This window comes from Microplitis mediator, chromosome 11 (genome assembly GCF_029852145.1).
Source record: "Microplitis mediator isolate UGA2020A chromosome 11, iyMicMedi2.1, whole genome shotgun sequence".
Taxonomy (NCBI): Eukaryota; Metazoa; Arthropoda; class Insecta; order Hymenoptera; family Braconidae; genus Microplitis; species Microplitis mediator.
Genome location: NC_079979.1, coordinates 19,220,268 through 19,241,820, shown reverse-complemented (window position 1 = coordinate 19,241,820; position 21,553 = coordinate 19,220,268). Strand labels below are relative to the sequence as shown.

Genomic DNA, 21,553 nt, shown 5'->3' with positions numbered 1-21,553 from the left:
AGTATGCGTGCAAGTGTTTTTTGACTTTGCTACACGCAATTTTCAACCTCGTGTTTCAATACTCACACACACACAAAATATATTCATATATTTATATATAATACGCATTAAAACGTACAAAAGATACGAGGAAGAGATACGAGCCCAAACTATTTATTTAATTTTTTTTGACTTTATTGTTTATTAATAGCAATAAGTAATAATATATATTATTTAAACGTCCGAGTATACTAAAATATACTGGCGTATGACAGGATGATTTACCGGGTTAAGAACCTCTATAAAGTACCACGCGGTCTACGTAATCGTATACGAGAAATCTGCGAACTCTAACGGGAAAAAAATGTACCACGACCTATCTAACATCACTTTATTTTTCATAATTATTTTTTAAACGCATTAACGAGCTTTGATTTTGATGATCCTAAAGTTAGACGATCCTGAAGTTAGCAGACAATTAAAAATTTTTTGATTTTATTTTGAACATTTAAATTTCAAAAAAAAAAAAAAATGCACATGTAGAAAATTCAAAAAACTACAGGTGCAATTTTTTCAAATTTTTTTTTTTTTATAATTTACTGTCTAAAATAAAATCCAAAAATTATTACACGTCGGCTAACTTCAGGATCATAAAGTTAGCAGACATTAATTATTTTTGGATTTTATTTGAGGCGGTAAATTTGAAAAGACAAAAATTTGAAAAAATTGCACCTATAGTTTTTTAAATTTTCTACATGTGCATATTTTTAGTTTTTTTTTTTTCTTCAAATTTAATTGATAAAAACAAAATCCAAAAATTTTGAATTGTCTGCTAACTTCAGAATCATTTGATTTTGAGGATTTTAAAATAAGTGAAACTATGCAGGTGTTAAGATTTTTTAAAATTCTTATTGTGTACACGGGGAAATTTGTTTTCGCAGGCGGTTTTGTAGAATAAATTCAAATCCAGCACCTGTCGAGCACCTGGCATTTATTGTCAGTACAACCGGTTTGTAATTAAAATTGTAAAAAATCATCGAAATTCAATAAATTTATAAAATTTTATCACAACATTTATTATCATTTAAAAAATAGTAACGTAGATTAAGTATCAAGTTTAAAGTCTAAGTTTAAGATTACGAAAGTGTTACAGTTATCGTTAAAAAAAAAGTTGAGTAAATAAACAGATAACCCGTAATTTAAATTTAAATAAATATATCAATTTTCAATGAATTGCATAAAACGAGTACGTAAAAAATGACTATCGTGTTTACTTTTTATCACGAAATTAAAAAAAAAAAATAAATAATAATGATGATGATAATGAAATGATTAGCGTGACTAAACTCAATAGAGTTCGAGTTGCTCAACGACGTTTGAATTGTAAATTAACTAGACATTAGAATACCAACAGGAAAAAAAGCTAAATAAATATAGACTAGTTGCGTATTACATTTATGTACTATCCGGTCCAGTTCCATTCTTGTCGACGTGATATGGATGATAAAGCATCCGACAAGACTTGCTAAATAATCGTTACAGTTGCGCAATTCTTCATGAATAATACACAAGAATGCTAACACAACTATTTTATATTTAACTATTTTATATATATACTGAGACAGTATATACTTGTGTAGTGATGTATAAATAGTTGTAACGGCATAAACTCGGTACTTCCTTAAAATGTTTTTGTCTTAAATAATTAAATGCCATCGACTTAAATGTGCAGAGACTTGAATTACAATTATACTCAAGTTTGTCGACGTCTAGTAACTTTAGGATTTTTTTTCAAGGCGATGAATTGTAAAAAAAAATAATTAAAAAAATTACACCTATAGTTTTTTTAATTTTCTACACGTGCATTTTTTTTTTTTTTTTTTTTTTTTGCCATTGACTCATTAAAAGAAAATCCGAAAATTGTTAATCTTTAAATTATGATATCAAGTTAGCCGACTAATAATCTTAGGATTTTTTTTCAAAGCGATAAATTGTAAAAAAAATATTTAAAAAAATTGTACCTATAGTTCTTTTAATTTTCTACACGTGTATTTTTTTTTTCGCAATTGATCCATTAAAAGAAAATCCAAAAATTGTTAATCTTCAAATTATGATATCAAGTTAGCCGACTAATAACTTTAGGATTTTTTTTCAAAGCAATAGATCATAAAAAAAAATATTTAAAAAAATTGCACCTATAGTTCTTTTAATTTTCTACACGTGAATTTTTTTATTTTTTTTTTTTTTGCAGTCGATTCATTAAAAGAAAATCCGAAAATTGTTAATCTTCCAATTATGATATCAAGTTAGCCGACTAATAACTTTAGGATTTTTTTTCAAAGCAATAGATCATAAAAAAAAATATTTAAAAAAATTGCACCTATAGTTCTTTTAATTTTCTACACGTGAATTTTTTTATTTTTTTTTTTTTTGCAGTCGATTCATTAAAAGAAAATCCGAAAATTGTTAATCTTCCAATTATGATATCAAGTTAGCCGACTAATAATTTTAGGATTTTTTTTCAAAGCGATAAATTATAAAAAAAAATATTTAAAAAAATTGCACCTACAGTTCTTTTAATTTTCTACACGTGTATTTTTTTAGTTTTTTTTTTTTTCGCAATTGATCCATTAAAAGAAAATCCGAAAATTGTTAATCGTCAGTTGACCAGGATCATCAAATTACATTATAAATTTTATAATAACAATAAAGAGGCACAATTACTGTGGTCATATTATTTTTCTAAATATTTTTTTCTCAAGAATGTAATGTACATAAAGATGATGGTGGCGTATCAATTGCGGTGGTTTTATTTTGTCTATCACGAGTAATAATCAAACGGAAGCAGTGAGCAAGTCTCTACACGCAGCTGGCGCCCGGAAACACACTCATTCACTCCGTATATATGTATATATATTTATATATTAGTACATATATAGATGTATATAGTATACAAGAGCTGATGATGTGCACGCACTTACTCACGCAACCTTAACAAAACAACTACCTCCTGTACAACGACATATTACATCGCTGCTTCTTCTTTATTTATATTTTTTTTTACTTCTGTTCCTCAACTTATTCTTCCATTCTACATTCATTTGTATCCATATATATATATATGTACATATATGTAGAGTTGTATTGGTCTTATTCGCATGCGAACCGCGAAGAAAGTGTTAAAAGACTTGGCAGTCACGCGAGGTTACTCGCGTATGTATCGATACTGACGGAACAAAGAAAGTCCGAAGGCCATGATGACTAGTTTTTTATGTATATATTTTTTAAAAATATATATCAAGTTGTATTGGCTGCAGCTGGTTAAATATTGATAAAAAAAGGGGGTAAAATATAAAGGACTTACCGAATAATTCGTTCATGACGATCGCGTTCGAGCAGCTCCTCGGCGGGCATGGGCTGACCAGGAGCAAGAAGACCATGAGGCAGAGGGGGATATCTTGGCGGTCGCCAGAGCATCTCTGCAGACGGATGATGATGATGGCTGGCAGCAGTGGCAGCGGCTACGGCAGCTGGACTCTGGTAGCCAACGGGTGGTGCACTGACTGGTATGGTTGAACCAGTAGACTGGGGCGTGTGTGCCATCATAAGTGAGGTATGCTGTACACTGTGTACGTGCCAAATGCGAGCGGGTGTTGTTGGTACACCAGCTGGTGATGGGGGTACGGTAGTTGTTGTTGTTGCTGCTGCTGCTGGTGCTGCTGCTGGTGTTGTTGTTGTCGTGGCAGTAGTTTCTTCAGCGCTTAATGCTGAGCTACGACTTCCGCTACGTTCATCACCGGAACCGGCACTCCTTAGTGAACTTATCCCGCTGTCTGAACCACTGTCGCCGTAGGTAGCAGCGCCACGGACGCCACTGGCGACGACACCTGGTACACCAGGAAATCCACCGGCACCGTTCCCACCGGTCTCCATCTCCATGATATGACCGGCCTCATCACCGTGCCGTGATGAAGACAATTGATGATGATGCTGTTGCTGCTGCTGCTGATGCTGGACCAGATGGTGGTTTGAAGCCTGCGATTTATCACTGGTCTCTAAATTACTTTGATGCTGCTGCTGCTGCTGGGAATGCTGGTGTTGATGATGCTGATGATGGGTAGATGGATATGGCGCGCGATGCTGACTGTGAGGACTCACGGAGTCCAGTCGGTGAATCACCGGACTGGAAGTGTAACGCGGATGCAAATGCTGGTACTGTTGGAGATGCTGCTGGTGTTCTTGATGCTGATGGTGAAGCTGCTGCTGTTGATGGTGATGGTGTTGATGCTGGTGCACCAGGTTACCGGAAGCGGACACGGGAGGCTTATTGATCCTTTCTGCAAGAATAACTGGACTCTCGTTGTGCCGGCTACGCTCCTGCTCGTCGTGGAGCAGGTTCAGCCTCCCCGGCCCAGCGTTCAATGGACTCAGTCTCTCCAGCACGCTGCCGTCCTTATTCGTACGCTCGACCAGTTCACTGGCCTGCTTATCACTGGGACTCGTGCTTAAATTTAATTTCGTAACACTATCACTATTTAAATTACTAATAACTTCTTTGCTAATTGCTGTCGCAATTGTTGTTGCTGTTGTTGTTATTATTGTCTTACTACAAGTTATATTACAATCATCACCCCCTGGATCAAGAGTGTCGGGTATCGAAGGTGGCGGTTCAGGTTCACGATCACGCTCACGTGATTCACTTTCGTCTTCTTCAGGTTTAACATCAGCCAAACTAGTATCAGCTATAACGTTACTCTCCTCAACTTTTTTTTTCTCCTTAAATTTTTTATCCTCCTGGTGTTTCTCCTGCTTCACCTCTTTTTTGTCCTCGTTGAGGTCGTTATCTTGCCGCGCGGATCGTAACCGAGTTTTAAGCTTTGAATCTGACTCTTCTTCGCTCTCGTCTTCAACCTCTTCCTCTCCCCCTTCAACAGTTTCTTCCTCCTCCGTTTCGCCCTCGTCCTCGGATCTCAAGTGATCTTGATCGCGGACTGGTTCTTTGTCTTTTGTCGTAGCATTCAAACGATCCCGGTCATTTCGACGTGATTCATCGGTTGGACGACCACGTCTACCGCGTACCCGTCGATTTGTCTCAGGGTTTTTTAATCCAACTCCTGATCCTGCTCCACTACCACTGCCAGCACTGCCACCAGTTACAGCTCCAGTACCACCGGCACCACGTTTACGAAGTTTTGTTAAACTATTGGTCTCCTCAAGTACCGACGATCGAGGACCGCGATTGCTCGGTTTAACGCTACTTATCACCGGCCCTTTGTTTTCGCGATCCTCTTGACGTGATTCTGTTTTCTCACGTACCGATACCTCGTTCACTTTTTGCGTGCGATTTTTTTTACCAATTCCTTTATCTGCAAAAAAAAAAAAATCAAATAAATCTTTACTTAATTATACAAACATATATAAGGGAGGGTGGGGCAGAGCGGCCCCCCTAAGCCAATTATTATTTTTTGTGGCTTTCAACCATAAGATCACTTTGCTTTTGTCCTATTTCGAACAAATTTATGGACATTTTGCCAAAATTCTGAAAAAAAAAATTTTTTTTTGTGGGGCAGAGCGGCCCCCCTCCAAAAAGTGATAAAAAAATTTTTTTTTTTCGTTTTTTTTTTTTTTAAATTGTTTTCACCATTAAGAATGTATTTCTTTCTCTTGGCAACTATTTTTGGTTTTATATTACTCGAAAAAAATTTTTTAAAGTGTAATAAATCGTTCACTCTCGATTACCTTAATTACTAATTGTTATTTAATAAAAAAAAAATTAATTTTATAGTTTTACTTTATTTCAAAAATTTATCAACTAAAAAAAAAATTTAATTTTTATAAATTTTTAGTGACCAAATTTGCCTCTTACATAAAGAAACAGCCGAAAAATATGAAAAAATAATTTTTTCGGAAGTTTCGGCTGGTCCATTTTGCCCCAGGTGTTATGCGTAGGGCTAGAAATGTGGAATTATAATCATTTTTTTTAATTTGACGATAAAAATATGAAAAAATGACTTTTTCAAAATTTCGGGCTTGTCCATTTTGTCCCAAATGTCATGCGTAGGGGTAAAAATGCGCAAACATATCGGATTTATAGTAATTAGTCGAAAAAAAAAAAATTTTTTTTTTGATCAAAATTTCAGGGGGGCCGCTCTGCCCCACCCTCCCCTACATATATATATTTATTTAAAACTTCTCATGTCCTTTAATTTTAATCTCAACAAAAGATCGTCCTGTCACCTGTCCTGTATACAGAGAAAAAAAAAAAACATACAGAAGAGAGTCTTTAAAATCGATCGAAATGCATGACCCACACGAAGAGCATCAAAGCAGAGCCAGGAAAATCCAGATGCGGATGTGTAGTATACAGGAGTGTGGTACAGAATCGAGAGTATAGAGGATAAAATGTCCAGAGAAGGAAAGAGAGAGAAGTCGGGGATTTATTGCCAGGGATTTACTGTTATTACCCAGTGGGAGCCATTGCTGATTCTCGTTCATTTCCAGTCTATTCTCTCTTTGTTCCTCGTGATACAATGCAACATTCCCTTCCTTACCCTCTATTCGAAAATAATAAAAAGAATAAATTTATCTAAAACCTTAAAACCTCAAACTATCTCTTTACTTTTTCAACCGTTCCTCATCTATAGCCTTCTATATTTACAAGCTCTTAGATAAATATAAATGTTTGCTAGGAAAATATTTGCTTTCATTTTTTAAGTTTTTTACAATGCGATTATTTTCTTTGGACGGATCTTTTAGAGATTTATTTTGGCTATTTAAATTACATATATATTTTAAATCTAAACACTCTTGTTGAGTTTACAATCTAGAGCAGAGACTAGAGAGTATAGTATAGTAGTAGGGAATAGTGAATAGAGAACAATTTGAAATCAAGATTGCATGTCTACATGTAGTGGGTGGTACATAAAACTAGCATACAAACTGTAGGCTAGACACTTGGTCCTTTGTCTACTACAACCAACACAAAGTTAAATATCTATTTGGCAATGACCTGGCCTGACGTTAATTCGCTCTGCTCGCCGGTAGACTATTTTCTCTGCTAAGGAACTGAATTGAGTTTAAAACAGGGACAAGAAAGGATCCTGCTCGATTTACTTGTACATGTAAATATAATGTATGTATGTATGTATGTAATATTGTATAGATGTGTGAGGTAACCCTTTTGTTAAACTCGGGAGCAACTGAACGTTACCGCAACTAAACTCCAGCAAGTTTTAGTTTTATGTTGTTAGGGAGTCAGAAGTTCTCGAGCAAAAAGTCACCCTACGGCCTTTAGATTTTGACTCACTCAGTAGACTCACGTCCTTTCATCCCATTCTGGTCTATATTCTCTACTCTATATGTATATATATACATATATATGTAATAATACGATACGAGTACCACGAGGGCTTCATAACCATTATACTGCTGGATCGTTAGATCTTTACGCTCTATTTGGAGCGATAAAATACAGGGGTCACTTTTTTTATGAGTCAAATATATTTTTTGTGCATAGAAAAAAGTCGAGCAAAAATTACTATAGGGCTGAGAAAAGTAGAAGCGGTGGAAAAATATAAAAAATTATTCATATGATAGTAAAATTATGTTGGAGTCGCAGTAATCGGAAAAAAACAAAATTTTGAAAAAATAATATTTTCTCAAGTAATAAATTATTTAAATTATTACATTACTGAGAAATAATTTTCCCGACAGAAAATCGAAATTTATTCACATGCGCACTAGTTCGAAAAAAAACAGATCAATATTTTTCGCGCTCAACTCAGATTTCTTTGATTGAAAAATAATTTTCAAATTTTCGCGCCAAAAATATAGTGGAAATTTACAATAGCAAAATTTATTGTAAGATGAAAATACAATATTTCTAAAAGTTATTTTTTTTCTCAGCACAGTAAAAATTTTTTACACTTTTTCCTAAAATTTCTGCTGTATCTAGAAGCGAAGGCCTCCCTGATTGGAAATTTTTTCGGAGTTTTCTCTGAAAAACTCAGTTCTAAAGACTTTTTCAGAGTTATTCAGAGAAAAGTCCGGAAAATTTCCACCAGGGCTGCCTTTATTTTCTGCCTCTAAATTTTTTCTGTCTAATTCTAAACCTATTGACCTCTGGTGCGGCTGTGCCTGACATCCTAATCTTTGTCGCATTTGTCGAGGACTGATGAGAAAATTAAAGAAAACCCGTCGACACTGTCGGTATTTTTCTACCTCCCGCTTGCTGGACTCGAACTCAGTTCCTCCAGACGAGACTTTTGCCTTAAACTCAAACTTTAGCCTTTCTCAGGTCTTTTAAATCATCAGTAATCGTAAACATGAATTAAAATTTTTCAACAGCAATTTTTTTTTTTTTTTAATTTGTGGAACAATTAATTAAAATAACTTCAATTTTATAATAGAAAACTTTAAAGCAGACACAACAAATATCAAATAGTTTGAGTTGAGTGGATTTGAATTTTAGTCAGGAAGTGAATGAGATTTGTTCATAAAATATATAATAACTATCTCTGCCAACTTTGTAATTTTATATCTCTATCTTTATTCAATTTTCTATCTAGTGCTCGTGAATTTTTATTTTATTTTTTTGTTATTTGCTACTTATACTCCAACTTGTTCTTTTGCTTCATCTAAAATCCCGTTTATTTTCGACTGAATCTATTTTAGTGAGGTAATTTTCTGCGTTTTCGCGTATTGATAAACCCCGCGGGCAGATCAACTTTTAAAACTGGCAGTCTGCCAGACCTCGAGAATTTTACTTTCGTTGCTCTTTCGTTTGGCAAAAATTACAATAAAAATCCACCAACAAAACTGATATGAATAAACGAAATTTATAAACTGTTCAAAAAAATTGACGTACACTTGATTTTATAAAAAAAAAAAAAATCTAGAATTGAAATCCTTTTAAATATTTTTGAGGCAGGTAAAGGTCTTTGAGTTAAAAAATAAAAACCTTTAAAAATTAAAGCATTAAATAAATTCAACAGACCTTCAAAGCTTTAGCATTTACAATCTAGACTGTCATAAAAATACAATAGTAACACGCAGCTGTGCCTCGAGGGCTCCAGACATCGACCACCATCGGCGCACTAACTACTAAACTAACTAAACTAAACTGAAACTTAACTTACACCAGTTATATTCCATAACTTATTTAAATATATTATTTTTTAACAACCCGGCTAACTATCAAACAATGATCATCTATTAAGTCCATTTAATTTATTTCAAATTTAAATTTCAATCGCCACCGAAAATTATTCACTAAAAAAAAATTCAAACTTTAAATATAAAAATAAAAAATTTAATTTCAAACACATGGGAACCACGTGACGATTTTATGGCACGAAATAGTTTGAGTCATAACTTCCGAAGAGTGACAAACATTTTTTTTAAGGAGGGGCAAAATGGTCGAAAAAATTTCAATTGACTTTTTTTTCCCTAAAGAATTTATGATCCTGAAGTTAGCAGACAATTCAAAATTTTCGGATTTTTTTTTTCAACAAATAAATCACAAAAAAATAAAAACTAAAATTATCCACATGTAGAAAATTAAAAAAACTACAGGTGCAATTTTTTTAAACTTTTTTTTTTTCAAATTTACCGTCCAAAAGAAAATCCAAAAATTATTAGACGTCGGCTAAGTTCAGTATCATAAAGAATTTTATGATACTGAAGTTAGCAGACGTCTAATAATTTTTGGACTTTTTTTTAGACGATAAAACATAAAAAAAAAATATTTGGAAAAATTACACCTGTAGTTTTTTAAATTTTCTACATATGCATATTTTTATTTTATTTTTTTGCAATTGATTTGTTGAAATACGATAATTCAAAAATTTTTAAATGTCTGCTAACTTCAGGATCATAAGAATTTTTCGGTAACAATAAGACCCGGTAATAAAAAAAAATCGAACAAGGAGTAAAATGGATCCAGTGAAAAATTTTCAAAATTCAAATTAAATTTTATAAAAATTTTTGAAACTAATTTAAAATTTTTGAAATGTAGGCCTGATTTAGCCCCACATACATGGAATTTATAATTTAAAATATTTAATGGATAAATAATTAAGCTTAATTACTTAATATATATAATGAATTATGAGTTCTATATATAAATATGACTTTGTCGATACATTAATAAATTTTATCACTTTATTATCATTCCTATAAATGGAGTAAATAATCTAGACAGGTGGGTTCTCATTCGCGATAAGCTTATAATCATTATTATCATTTTTTTTTATAATCACCATAAAAAAAAAAAAAAGAAGGTTTCGTCATATCGATTTTAGAGTTTAAATATACATCAGTACTGATAACTCGGACATTATTCAGTACATACATATTTTTTAACACTTGTATTTTATTTGTTAGATCACATGTGTATTTATAATAATAATATATATACGCATGTATATATATATATATATATATATATATATATATATATATATAATAAAGTATAGATGTAGAGACAAGTTTGTTAAGACTTTATCGGTCGTAAACACGCGAGTAATTATCACGTGTGTTATCATAACTCGTAGGCGAATATATATATAAATATGTATTTATAATGTATACATAAATATATAACGGAATGCGTCATTTCCGGTCACTGACCATTCAATTATTAATTCTATAATAATTTAATCTATTGTATACGTAATTAATTATTTTCCAATACGCACAGGAATTTAATTAATTAAAAAAAAAATATTTTTTTAAATTAATTATCTATAAATTAATGAAACAAAATTTCTTTTTGGGTACACGTGTAAATATAAGCACGTGTTGGTGATGTCACTACTCGTAATTCAGTTATTAAAAAATAAAAAATTGTAATGGAAAAAAAAGAGTTTATTAAGTATGAGAGTAACAAAGAGAATTAATAATTACATCTCATGAAATTGCTGCAACATGCGTATGATCCCAAGTGCGCGAGTCATTAATGCCACTGGTTCATAGAACGTAGAGCTCGTAAACGCGGAAATGAGCCGGCACGTGACGAACCAGACAGCGTGTATTTGTGTTGGTATATATATATATGATGCGAGTAATATATAACCCATGTATATAATATATATATGTACGAGTATGTATTGAATGTACATGACGGGGAAGGACTGGAATGAAGTTTATACCTGACCCGAAGCCCACATGTACAACTAAACCCAAACGCGATATACAAGTCATTGCAAAACTTTACTCTCTCTCCTCTTCACACATTTACATACGACATACATGCACATATACATATATACTTTAATTTAAATACGATCGATAATTTCCCCTCTTTCACTGGGTTTCCATTCCACTTGATTCCATTTTCCATCACGCAGACTCCGAAAATTTATCTCTTTCCGCCCTGTCTCTCCTCTATATATATCTATGTATATGTACTACATTTCCTATACTTTTATTGCGACAAATTCGGCAAATTCCCTCTAACCCGCATACATTAGTTACCGATTACATTTTTTTTTTTTATCACAATATCCGGCGAATTTCTTCCTTGATAACTTTAATTACCGACGTTCGACTGACCTGGTAGAAGTAACCGAGGGGTGAAAATGAACAAGATTGCGATTGAAAGATAAGAAAAAAATGATGATAAAAAAAAATAAGAATGATATTGCAAGAAACTTGTACAACCGGTTTTGTACGTGTACAAGAAGACCGGATCTGACCGGTTTTGTTTAAAACTACTTCTCTATATAAACTACTTCTATCATCATCATTATCATCATCATCATTATTGTCATCGGCTCTTATAGGTGCGGTTAGACTCAATCTTCATACATATATGATGTGGGTAATTTTAACTTGTAATGTGTCATATGTTAACTTATTTAAACACTTAATAAATCACAATAATAAAAAAATTTTACTACTTTCTTTTTAAAAAAATACTAGATAAAATTTAAATTTGAATTATAATTCAAATAACTTTTAAAATATTGAGTGTACAAAAAAATTTGATAAATTACTTTTTCTAGAAAATTTAATCCTCTGTAAATTCATTTCCATACATTTTCATCGTATCTTCAATATATAAATTATAATTTTGATATTAAGTATTCTCAGTTCATAAATAAATTAAAAATCTAATTTGCATTAAAGATATCGCATTTTGTGACTTATCTATCAAAAATATGACAATTGCATACGAATAAAATTTTATAGGAAATTAAATTCTCTACAAAAAAGTTCCTCATGACTTTTTCTGTGCAGTCATTACTTTCGACACAATTTTAATTTGAAAGGTAAAAAAGTTTTTTGTTAAAAATTAATTTAATAATTAATTATAAAATAAGTATGTAGAAGATGTATATACATATATATATGAAGAAATTAATCGAAAGGTCGAGAAAAAAATCCCTAACCCAAGACAATGAGGAAGTATCGAATGAGTAACATGAGACATAAAAGTTTAAATTTCATTCTCTCATTTATTCCCTATCATATCCTCTTCTTACCTTTTTCTCGGTCTATATATAGTATAGTAGTTTAATATAAAGCCTAAAGGATCGATCGGCTATTAAAGGTGATAGCTCAGGCCACTCTTACACTAGCGCACTTTTAAACGGAGGGTATAAAATAAAAATAAAAATAAATAATAAAATAAACATCAGCGGCGTTTAAATAAAAGTATCCGTTAAAAAGTAAAAGACTACGGTATGTAAGAGTAAAAAAAATTATTTGTGGCAGAGGGCCAGCGAGAATCCAACATAGATAAATAATTTATCAGAATAGTGTGTAAGCGAATCGTGCCAGCTGGCTTTATTTGATATTATCGCTGGTATTTTTCCAGAACAACGAACTTCGTATATTTTTATTTTTTTTTTCTATCTGTTATTGTTGTTTTTACTTTAAACTCAATCACAAACCAAAGTTTACTTTTTTAAATTTATTGTTTCATTGCTCCGATTGAAGATTAAAATTATATTTTTAGTCAACACTTTAATCATTTTTTTATATATAAAAAAAAACGGTAATTATGAAGAAAAATTTTGTAAGGAAAAAATTCAAGTAAAAAGTTACGCAAAAGATTTAAAAGTTAGTTATTTATAGAAGGATATCAAGATCATTAATCACTTTTAACTATGGGTAAAAGTACGCGAAGACACATAAATATATTGAGACATTTATGTATATATATATAGTAAATAAATCTTTTAAGATATTTCATCCATTTGTATATAAAATATAATAATGATAATAATAATAAATTAACCAGGTGTATTTCCCACGACCTTCTTCCTAGCAAGCAGACTACCAACTCGTGAAAGTTTAAAGCGACACAAGTGCATTAACTTTGATAATTTGCTCCAAGAGTTAAACTTGTAATCTTGTGCCTGTCTGAATCTGAAAACGATCTTAAGACACAAGATGTTGGAAATCGATTTTGTATATTTATTCAAAAGTTCTCTGCTGAGGAAATTGATACGGATTATATATATATTTATATATAAAGGTTTAATTTGATAGTCTGTTGCATTTCACGTCAAAATATCGCGATTCCTCAATACAAATTTTACATACAGGAAATTAACTTTTCAAATTTTCAAATTACGCGCGCTTTCAGCCGATGCCCCCAATCCGATTTTTAAAAATATTTAATGACTGAAATGTCAATTAAAAAAAAAAAGAAGCATTAATTGAAAAAATTAATTAAATTTTCTAAATAAATTTCAGTAAAATCAATCAAAATAAAGAGTTAAACTTGTAATCTTGTGCCTGTCTGAATCTGAAAACGATCTTAAAACACAAGATGTTGGAAATCGATTTTGTATATTTATTCAAAAGTTCTCTGCTGAGGAAATTGATACGGATTATATATATATTTATATATAAAGGTTTAATTTGATAGTCTGTTGCATTTCACGTCAAAATATCGCGATTCCTCAATACAAATTTTACATACAGGAAATTAACTTTTCAAATTTTCAAATTACGCGCGCTTTCAGCCGATGCCCCCAATCCGATTTTTAAAAATATTTAATGACTGAAATGTCAATTAAAAAAAAAAAGAAGCATTAATTGAAAAAATTAATTAAATTTTCTAAATAAATTTCAGTAAAATCAATCAAAATAAAGAGTTAAACTTGTAATCTTGTGCCTGTCTGAATCTGAAAACGATCTTAAAACACAAGATGTTGGAAATCGATTTTGTATATTTATTCAAAAGTTCTCTGCTGAGGAAATTGATACGGATTATATATATATTTATATATAAAGGTTTAATTTGATAGTCTGTTGCATTTCACGTCAAAATATCGCGATTCCTCAATACAAATTTTACATACAGGAAATTAACTTTTCAAATTTTCAAATTACGCGCGCTTTCAGCCGATGCCCCCAATCCGATTTTTAAAAATATTTAATGACTGAAATGTCAATTAAAAAAAAAAAGAAGCATTAATTGAAAAAATTAATTAAATTTTCTAAATAAATTTCAGTAAAATCAATCAAAATAAAGAGTTAAACTTGTAATCTTGTGCCTGTCTGAATCTGAAAACGATCTTAAAACACAAGATGTTGGAAATCGATTTTGTATATTTATTCAAAAGTTCTCTGCTGAGGAAATTGATACGGATTATATATATATTTATATATAAAGGTTTAATTTGATAGTCTGTTGCATTTCACGTCAAAATATCGCGATTCCTCAATACAAATTTTACATACAGGAAATTAACTTTTCAAATTTTCAAATTACGCGCGCTTTCAGCCGATGCCCCCAATCCGATTTTTAAAAATATTTAATGACTGAAATGTCAATTAAAAAAAAAAAGAAGCATTAATTGAAAAAATTAATTAAATTTTCTAAATAAATTTCAGTAAAATCTTCATGTCAATTTTCTATAAGAATTTATGATCCTGAAGTTAGCAGACAATTAAGAATTTTTGAATTTTTTTTTCAATAAATCAATTGCAAAAAAATAAAATGAAAAAATGCACATGTAGAAAATTAAAACAGCTAGAGGTGCAATTTTTTAAATATTTCGTTTTTTTTAAATTCAAAAATTATTAGACGTCTGCTAACTTCAGTATCATAAGAATTTTCAAAGTTCGTAGGCTAAAATTTATATAGCAAATTTCGTTTGACTTCTTATTGATAACAACTGTAAGTAATTTTTTCAAAAATTTTTATCTTAGTAAAATTGCATCTCGTTTTTTTTTTTTTTCAATTAAACCTTAAATTATTTTTTAATTAATTCATAAAATTTTAATACGTTGATGACAATCGAGTCATTGAATATTTTTGAAAAGTGGAGGGGGGACTGTTTGAAAATACCCTAATTATTACTAAAAAAAATTTTTTTTTTGTCTATCGATTTCTACTACTGGTAATTTAAATAAAGTGAGGGCCTTTTTATGTCTTAAGACGAATGTTTGTACAAAATTAAGAAAGAAAAGCAGAATTGGCCGTTTAATATCAGATTAGATGCACAGAAAAAAAGGATTTCTTGGCGCAACAAATTTTTTCTTGTTCTAAGAAAATTTTTACTTGACCCAAGAAATTTTTTGTATTATAAAGTGAAAACAAAACTTTTCTAGGGATAAGAAAAAATTTTCTCGGAACAAGAAAAAAATTTTTTAGGCGAGAAAAAAATTCTTGAGCCAAGAAATTCTTTTTTTCTGTGTGGAGTAAAAATATCAATCAACAAATGTAATAAATAAATGACTGGTAATTATAAATAATAAATAGAGAAAATTACGCAAGGAGAAAGTTACCTCGACCTCAAGCTCAATAAAACGGTCTTTCGACGTCAGCTTGCCCTTCTCATTCTCCATGATAAAAAATGAGTGTGTATGTAATAAAAATAATAAATAAAGTAAAAGTTTATAAAATTTTCTCTCCACTTGAACATCGCGACCTATGCCTGAGACGAAGTAGACGAAGAAGCAGAAGCAGAATGTCTGGGTCTTGTGGGATGACGGGATACAAGTGAAGCCGAGACCAAGATAGAGATAAAAAAGGAGTAAGAATAAGAAGAAGAGGTGGAGTAAAAAAAAATATGAGAAAAATGGAAATAAAACCGGTTCTTCAGCAGACCGCGGTGTATCTAATCACGTCGCTCGAAGCAAACCCAACTGGTTGCGCACGCAATTTAAACAACTTTAAAGAAGAGAAAGAGATAAGGATTAAATTAAATAAGAGAAAGAGGAAGAAGAGAGGATCGTTTATCTCTTCTGTCGCAACAATGTTGTGTGAACGCCTCCGCGACGAATTTATGCGAACCAAATTCTACGAAGTTTACTCTCCTTTTATTATTTTATTTAACTCATCGTCATTCCGTTTACAAATTTTTATTATTTTACTCATTTTTTATCTCCTACATTCTGTGACTATTCTTATTATTATTTGTACATACACGGATGTATGTACGTGTGTGACAAGTAATTGAGGTCAAATTTTAAAACGTCAATTCAATTAAATTGAATTAAATTTTTTTTTAGACACTGAGTGGTAATTTTTTTTTAATTTATTTTTATGTGATCACTATAATTGAACAATAAGTTTAAATTATTATTTGAATATTTAACTGACGGTTTTATTCTGATACTCTGACAATTTGAATTTATTTTGAATATTTTATTGGGATTTTTTTAAATTGGAGACACATTTCCCTGGTCGAGGTGACAATGAGAGACACTAATTAAATGGGGACTGAAAGATGGTAGGTGTATATAAATATATATAAATGTATGTTACGGTTAAAATGGAGTGGATCAATAATAGAAAAAAAAATAAACGAAACGATTTAATGATTATTACTTTTGGTATTGTGATGTTTTTAATGGAAAATAAATAAAGGCATAGAGACAAGCTATTAAAAAGTTTTATTTCATTTCATTTTATCTGTCAGAGCCATTGAATTGTTTTGTTAATTGAAACGGAAAATAATTGAACACTTATCTTTTATATACTCTCATTTGAATTTATAAAATTTTGATCAAATATTTTCCTGGAGTATTGATTTTAGGAAGTTGTAAATTTTTTTTTTTATTACCGTGAGTTGATAAATTATTTTTTTGAGCATGTTATTGAGCTGTCAATTCAAATTGTGACTAAACTATTGAAGATACGACAAAAATGTATAGGAGCAATTTTGTAGAGAATTGAATTTCCTGTAAAAAAGGTCTGATAGGCTTATTGCCTAAAATCAATAGTTCAGGCATGAGAAGCTTTTAAAGATTGAAAGAAATTTGTCCAAAAACGTGATGATAACTTTTGAATTATATAGAAGTAAAAATTCAAATTTTGACTAAACTATTGAAGATACGACAAAAATGTATAGGAGCAATTTTGTAGAGAATTGAATTTCCTGTAAAAAAGGTCTGATAGGCTTATTGCCTAAAATCAATAGTTCAGGCATGAGAAGCTTTTAAAGATTGAAAGAAATTTGTCCAAAAACGTGATGATAACTTTTGAATTATATAGAAGTAAAAATTCAAATTTTGACTAAACTATTGAAGATACGACAAAAATGTATAAGAGCAATTTTGTAGAGAATTGAATTTCCTGTAAAAAAGGTCTAATGGGTTTATTGCCTAAAATCAATAGTTCAGGCATTAGAAGCGTTTGAAGATTGAAAGAAATTCGTCCAAATACGTAATGATAATTTTTGAATTATATAGAAGTTAAAATTCAAATTGTGACTTAACTATTGAAGATACGACAAAAATGTATAGGAGCAATTTTGTAGAGGATTAAATTTCCTAAAAAAAAGTTCTAGAAGTCTAATGCCTAAAATGAATAATTAAAGCGTGAGAATAATTTTGAAATTAATCAAGATAATTATTACTTGAATTTATATTTATTTTATTCGCCGTAAATATTTAACTTGAATAGAATTCCGAGATTGATTGACTGTGAGATAATTTAATCTGATCAATCTTTCTTGATTTACCACTACTCTTCAGTCTGAGTTACCTTCCTGAATACATTCGACACCGGATTCCGATGAAATAAATAACAAAACAAAGCAAAGTAAAAAGTAACAAAAAAAAAAAGTGACTCAGTGTTTCAAAGTGACGCAGAACTTCCAACAGGTACAAGAGATCAGTACTTGTCAGACTGGTACCGGTTTCCTATCGGCTATCCAATTCCCTTCATTTTTAACTTTTTTTTCTTATCTTTTTCTCTCTTACCCACTTTTTCCCTCTCTCTGTATCATTTATTTTCTCTTTTAGCTTCTTAAAGGAACCGGTCTACTCCACGTATCTTCACCGACTACGACGAGAAAACCGGTCCAGATGCTTTAACGAAAGCTTTAACAGACCAACATTAACTACCACACTCATATATACATACACATGTATGTAATACTGTACTTTCTGCCATGAATTATTATTATCCTGCACAATTTTAAGAATGAACAACTAAAATGTCCTAGACTCCCGGAGGCTGTACCAAAAAAATAATAAAAGAAAATGAAAGATTTTTTTGTTATCTTTTGTACAAAATTCTCTAGTTCTTTCAGTATGATACAATAGTTCAAATAAAGAGTTATTATTATTATTTCTTTTTATAAATAAAAGATTTCAGTAACAATCGTTAAGGTCACTGATACGTCAAATTATTTTTTTTCAAATTCGTAATTATAAAATAAAACCAATTAATTTTATTTAATTACCAAACCTCAGGCTATAGATTACGGAATCAATAAAAGTTTTAAATCTATTCTATATCATTTTATTTATAGTAATTTTTTTTTTAAATGATTTTTAAAAATTAGCTCTATAAAACCAAAAAAATAAAATGATACATGATCCTGAAGTTAGCCGAGGTCTGATAATTTTTGGATTTTTTTTTTAGAGAGTAAATTATAAAAAAAAAATATTTTGAAAAATTGCACTTATAGTTTTTTAGATTTTCTATGTGTGCATTTTTTAGTTTTATTTTTTTCTGCAATTTAACGGTCGACAAAAAAACCCAAAAATTTTTAATTGTTGGTTAACTTCAGGATCATAATGATACTGTAGTTAGCCGACGTCCAATAATTTTTGAATTTTTTTAAAAACGATAAATAATAAAAAAAAAAAATATTTAAAAAAATTGCACCTGTAGTTTTTTAAATTTTCTAGATGTGCATATATTTAGTTTTTTTTTTTGGAAATTGATTTGATTGTTAAATTATATGGTGTAATTTTTTTTCAAAGGGAAAAATCTTTTATATTTTTTATTTGGCTTCCATGTGAACGTAATTGACTGTAATTGATTGCGTAATCGTATCATACTGTAAATTGTTACTGACTATTGGATTATGTAATTAATTTTGAATTACATAGTGTAGAATGACTTTGACTATTTAATCACGTAATTATACTTTAAAAATTTAATTTTAATAATCTAATTATCTCTGAGTATTTAATTACATAAATCTAACAAATTCTAACAGATTTTTTTTTTTTACAACATAATTATACTTTGAATTATAAACTTTGAATATGATGATAAAAAAATTCCCAACAGATTTAAAAATAAAAAATTTGACCTGAAAACCTTCACGACGTAATACTTGGATCCGTATAACCCGAGGGGACCTTTTTATTGAAGAGAAAAAAAAGATTTTTTTTTTTTATTTATTTATTTTTTTTAAAAGTTAAAAAGATGAGGATTTAGTTTCAAGGTCGAGTGGGCCAGACACACTTGCACGCAGGTCTTCCGTATCCAAGAAGTCGTTAACGTCATTAAAAATAAACTACCGGAACTATAATTATCTTTCTAACAGTTTTGAATTACAGGTAACGATAATAGTTTGTAATAAAAAATAAAAAAAATAAAATATAATAAAAAAATTTCAAATTGCCCAATTTATATTTTGGCTAAAAACAAAATATTTTTGAGCCAAATATTCAATGAATGAGATACAAATTTTTATGAGTCATTTTACGGTTTGACTTAAATTTTTAAATTTCGTAATAAAAAATTTCAGGCATTCGGAAGTTCAATAAAAAAAAAGGGGATTCATAGTAATTTTTTTTTTTTAGAAACATATATATTTATATGAGGGTCAATGTAACAGGTATAAGAAAATTTATGAATTTTAAATAAATAAACAATGAAATTTGAAAAAATGCGCGGACTGATTTTTGAATTCTCGAAAAACGCATTTTTGAAATTTTTTTCAAATTTACATTTTATATATTTACTGCAAAATCAAAAAATATTATGGTACTGAAATTATGAGTGTGAATGTAGCAGACATCAAATTTGAAATTATTAATAAATAGAGCAAATAATTTAAAAAATAAAATTCAAAAAAAAATGCGCATTTAAAAATTTTCAAATTAGTAAGTGCATTTTTTCGAAATATTTTTTTTTTTATTATTTACCCTATTTATTTATAATTTTAAATTTGACTGATGTCTGCTACATTTACACTCATGATTATGATCTTGAAGTTAGCAGACAATTAACAATTTTCGGATTTTTTTTTCTACAAATTAAATACAAAAAAAAAAAAAAACTAAAAATATGCACATGTAGAAAATCCAAGAAACTATAAGTGCATTTTTTGAAAATTTTTTTTTTTTTTTAATTTATCGCTTTTGAAAAAATTCAAAAATTATTAGACGTCGGCAAACTTCAGTATCATTCATAATTAGCCGACGTCTAATAATTTTAGGATTTTTTTAGACGATAAATTCAAAAAAACAAAAATTCAAAAAATTGCACCTATAGATTTTTAAATTTTCTATATGTGCATTTTTTTTTTTTAATTAAATTTTTGAAATAAAAAAATCCGAGAATTGTTAATTGTCTGGTAACTTCAGGATCATCATATATTTATTACAATGTATGTATATATGTAGTACTTCTGGTATTATTTATTATGTTATGAAATATATATATTATTTTAAGTTTAAATAATATGTGTACTCATACTGAGAATGCTATTGCTCATATTATATAGATATATATAGATATAGATATATATTATTACAACACAAAGTATTTAATTCTTTAACTGATAACATAATCTCGTTACTCAGAATAAATTGACCTCATTGCTCGGCTATTTTTTTATTTCTTGATAATGCTGATTAATAAAAAAATAATAACTGATATAAAAATAAAATTAACTAATAGAGGAAAAAAATTCGATAACATTTTATTGTTACTCTGATTTTAAAACGCGACATATAATTGATTATTTTTTTTATTTTTTAACTGCACAAAATAAAAATTATTATTTTTTTTTTAATCGATAGACTGATAGAATTTTTATTTGAAATTAATAGCCGTGTTTACTAGAGATTAAAAATGGATTTTTTTAATTTTTTCATTATCATTATCATTAAAGATGTCGTAATTGAATATTTGTTATTATTATTTTTAAATTGAAGCATTTTATTTTTGTTTCAATGGATGAAGTTCCTCGAATATTATGAGTTGTGAAATTTATTTTAATTAATTTTCTGTGTATTTTTAAATTTAAATGGAAAATAAATAAATATTTATTTTGTTAAATTGAAATGGGGATTATGAGATTTCGAAATGAATTTATAGAAAGACTAATAATAAAAAAAAATAAAATGCGTCTATTGGAAA

General features: G+C 29.5%; 1 protein-coding gene across 2 annotated transcripts in view; it reads right to left on the bottom strand.

Annotated features, from left to right (window-relative positions):
- The window catches only part of LOC130677594 (probable JmjC domain-containing histone demethylation protein 2C), a 106,098-nt gene that overhangs the window by 42,853 nt on the left and 41,692 nt on the right, over positions 1-21,553 (bottom strand). For both annotated transcript variants that reach the window (XM_057484431.1, XM_057484432.1), the window contains exon 8: positions 3,344-5,345. In XM_057484431.1, coding sequence (XP_057340414.1) covers positions 3,344-5,345 — 2,002 coding nt within the window. The remainder of the gene's footprint in view (positions 1-3,343; positions 5,346-21,553) is intronic.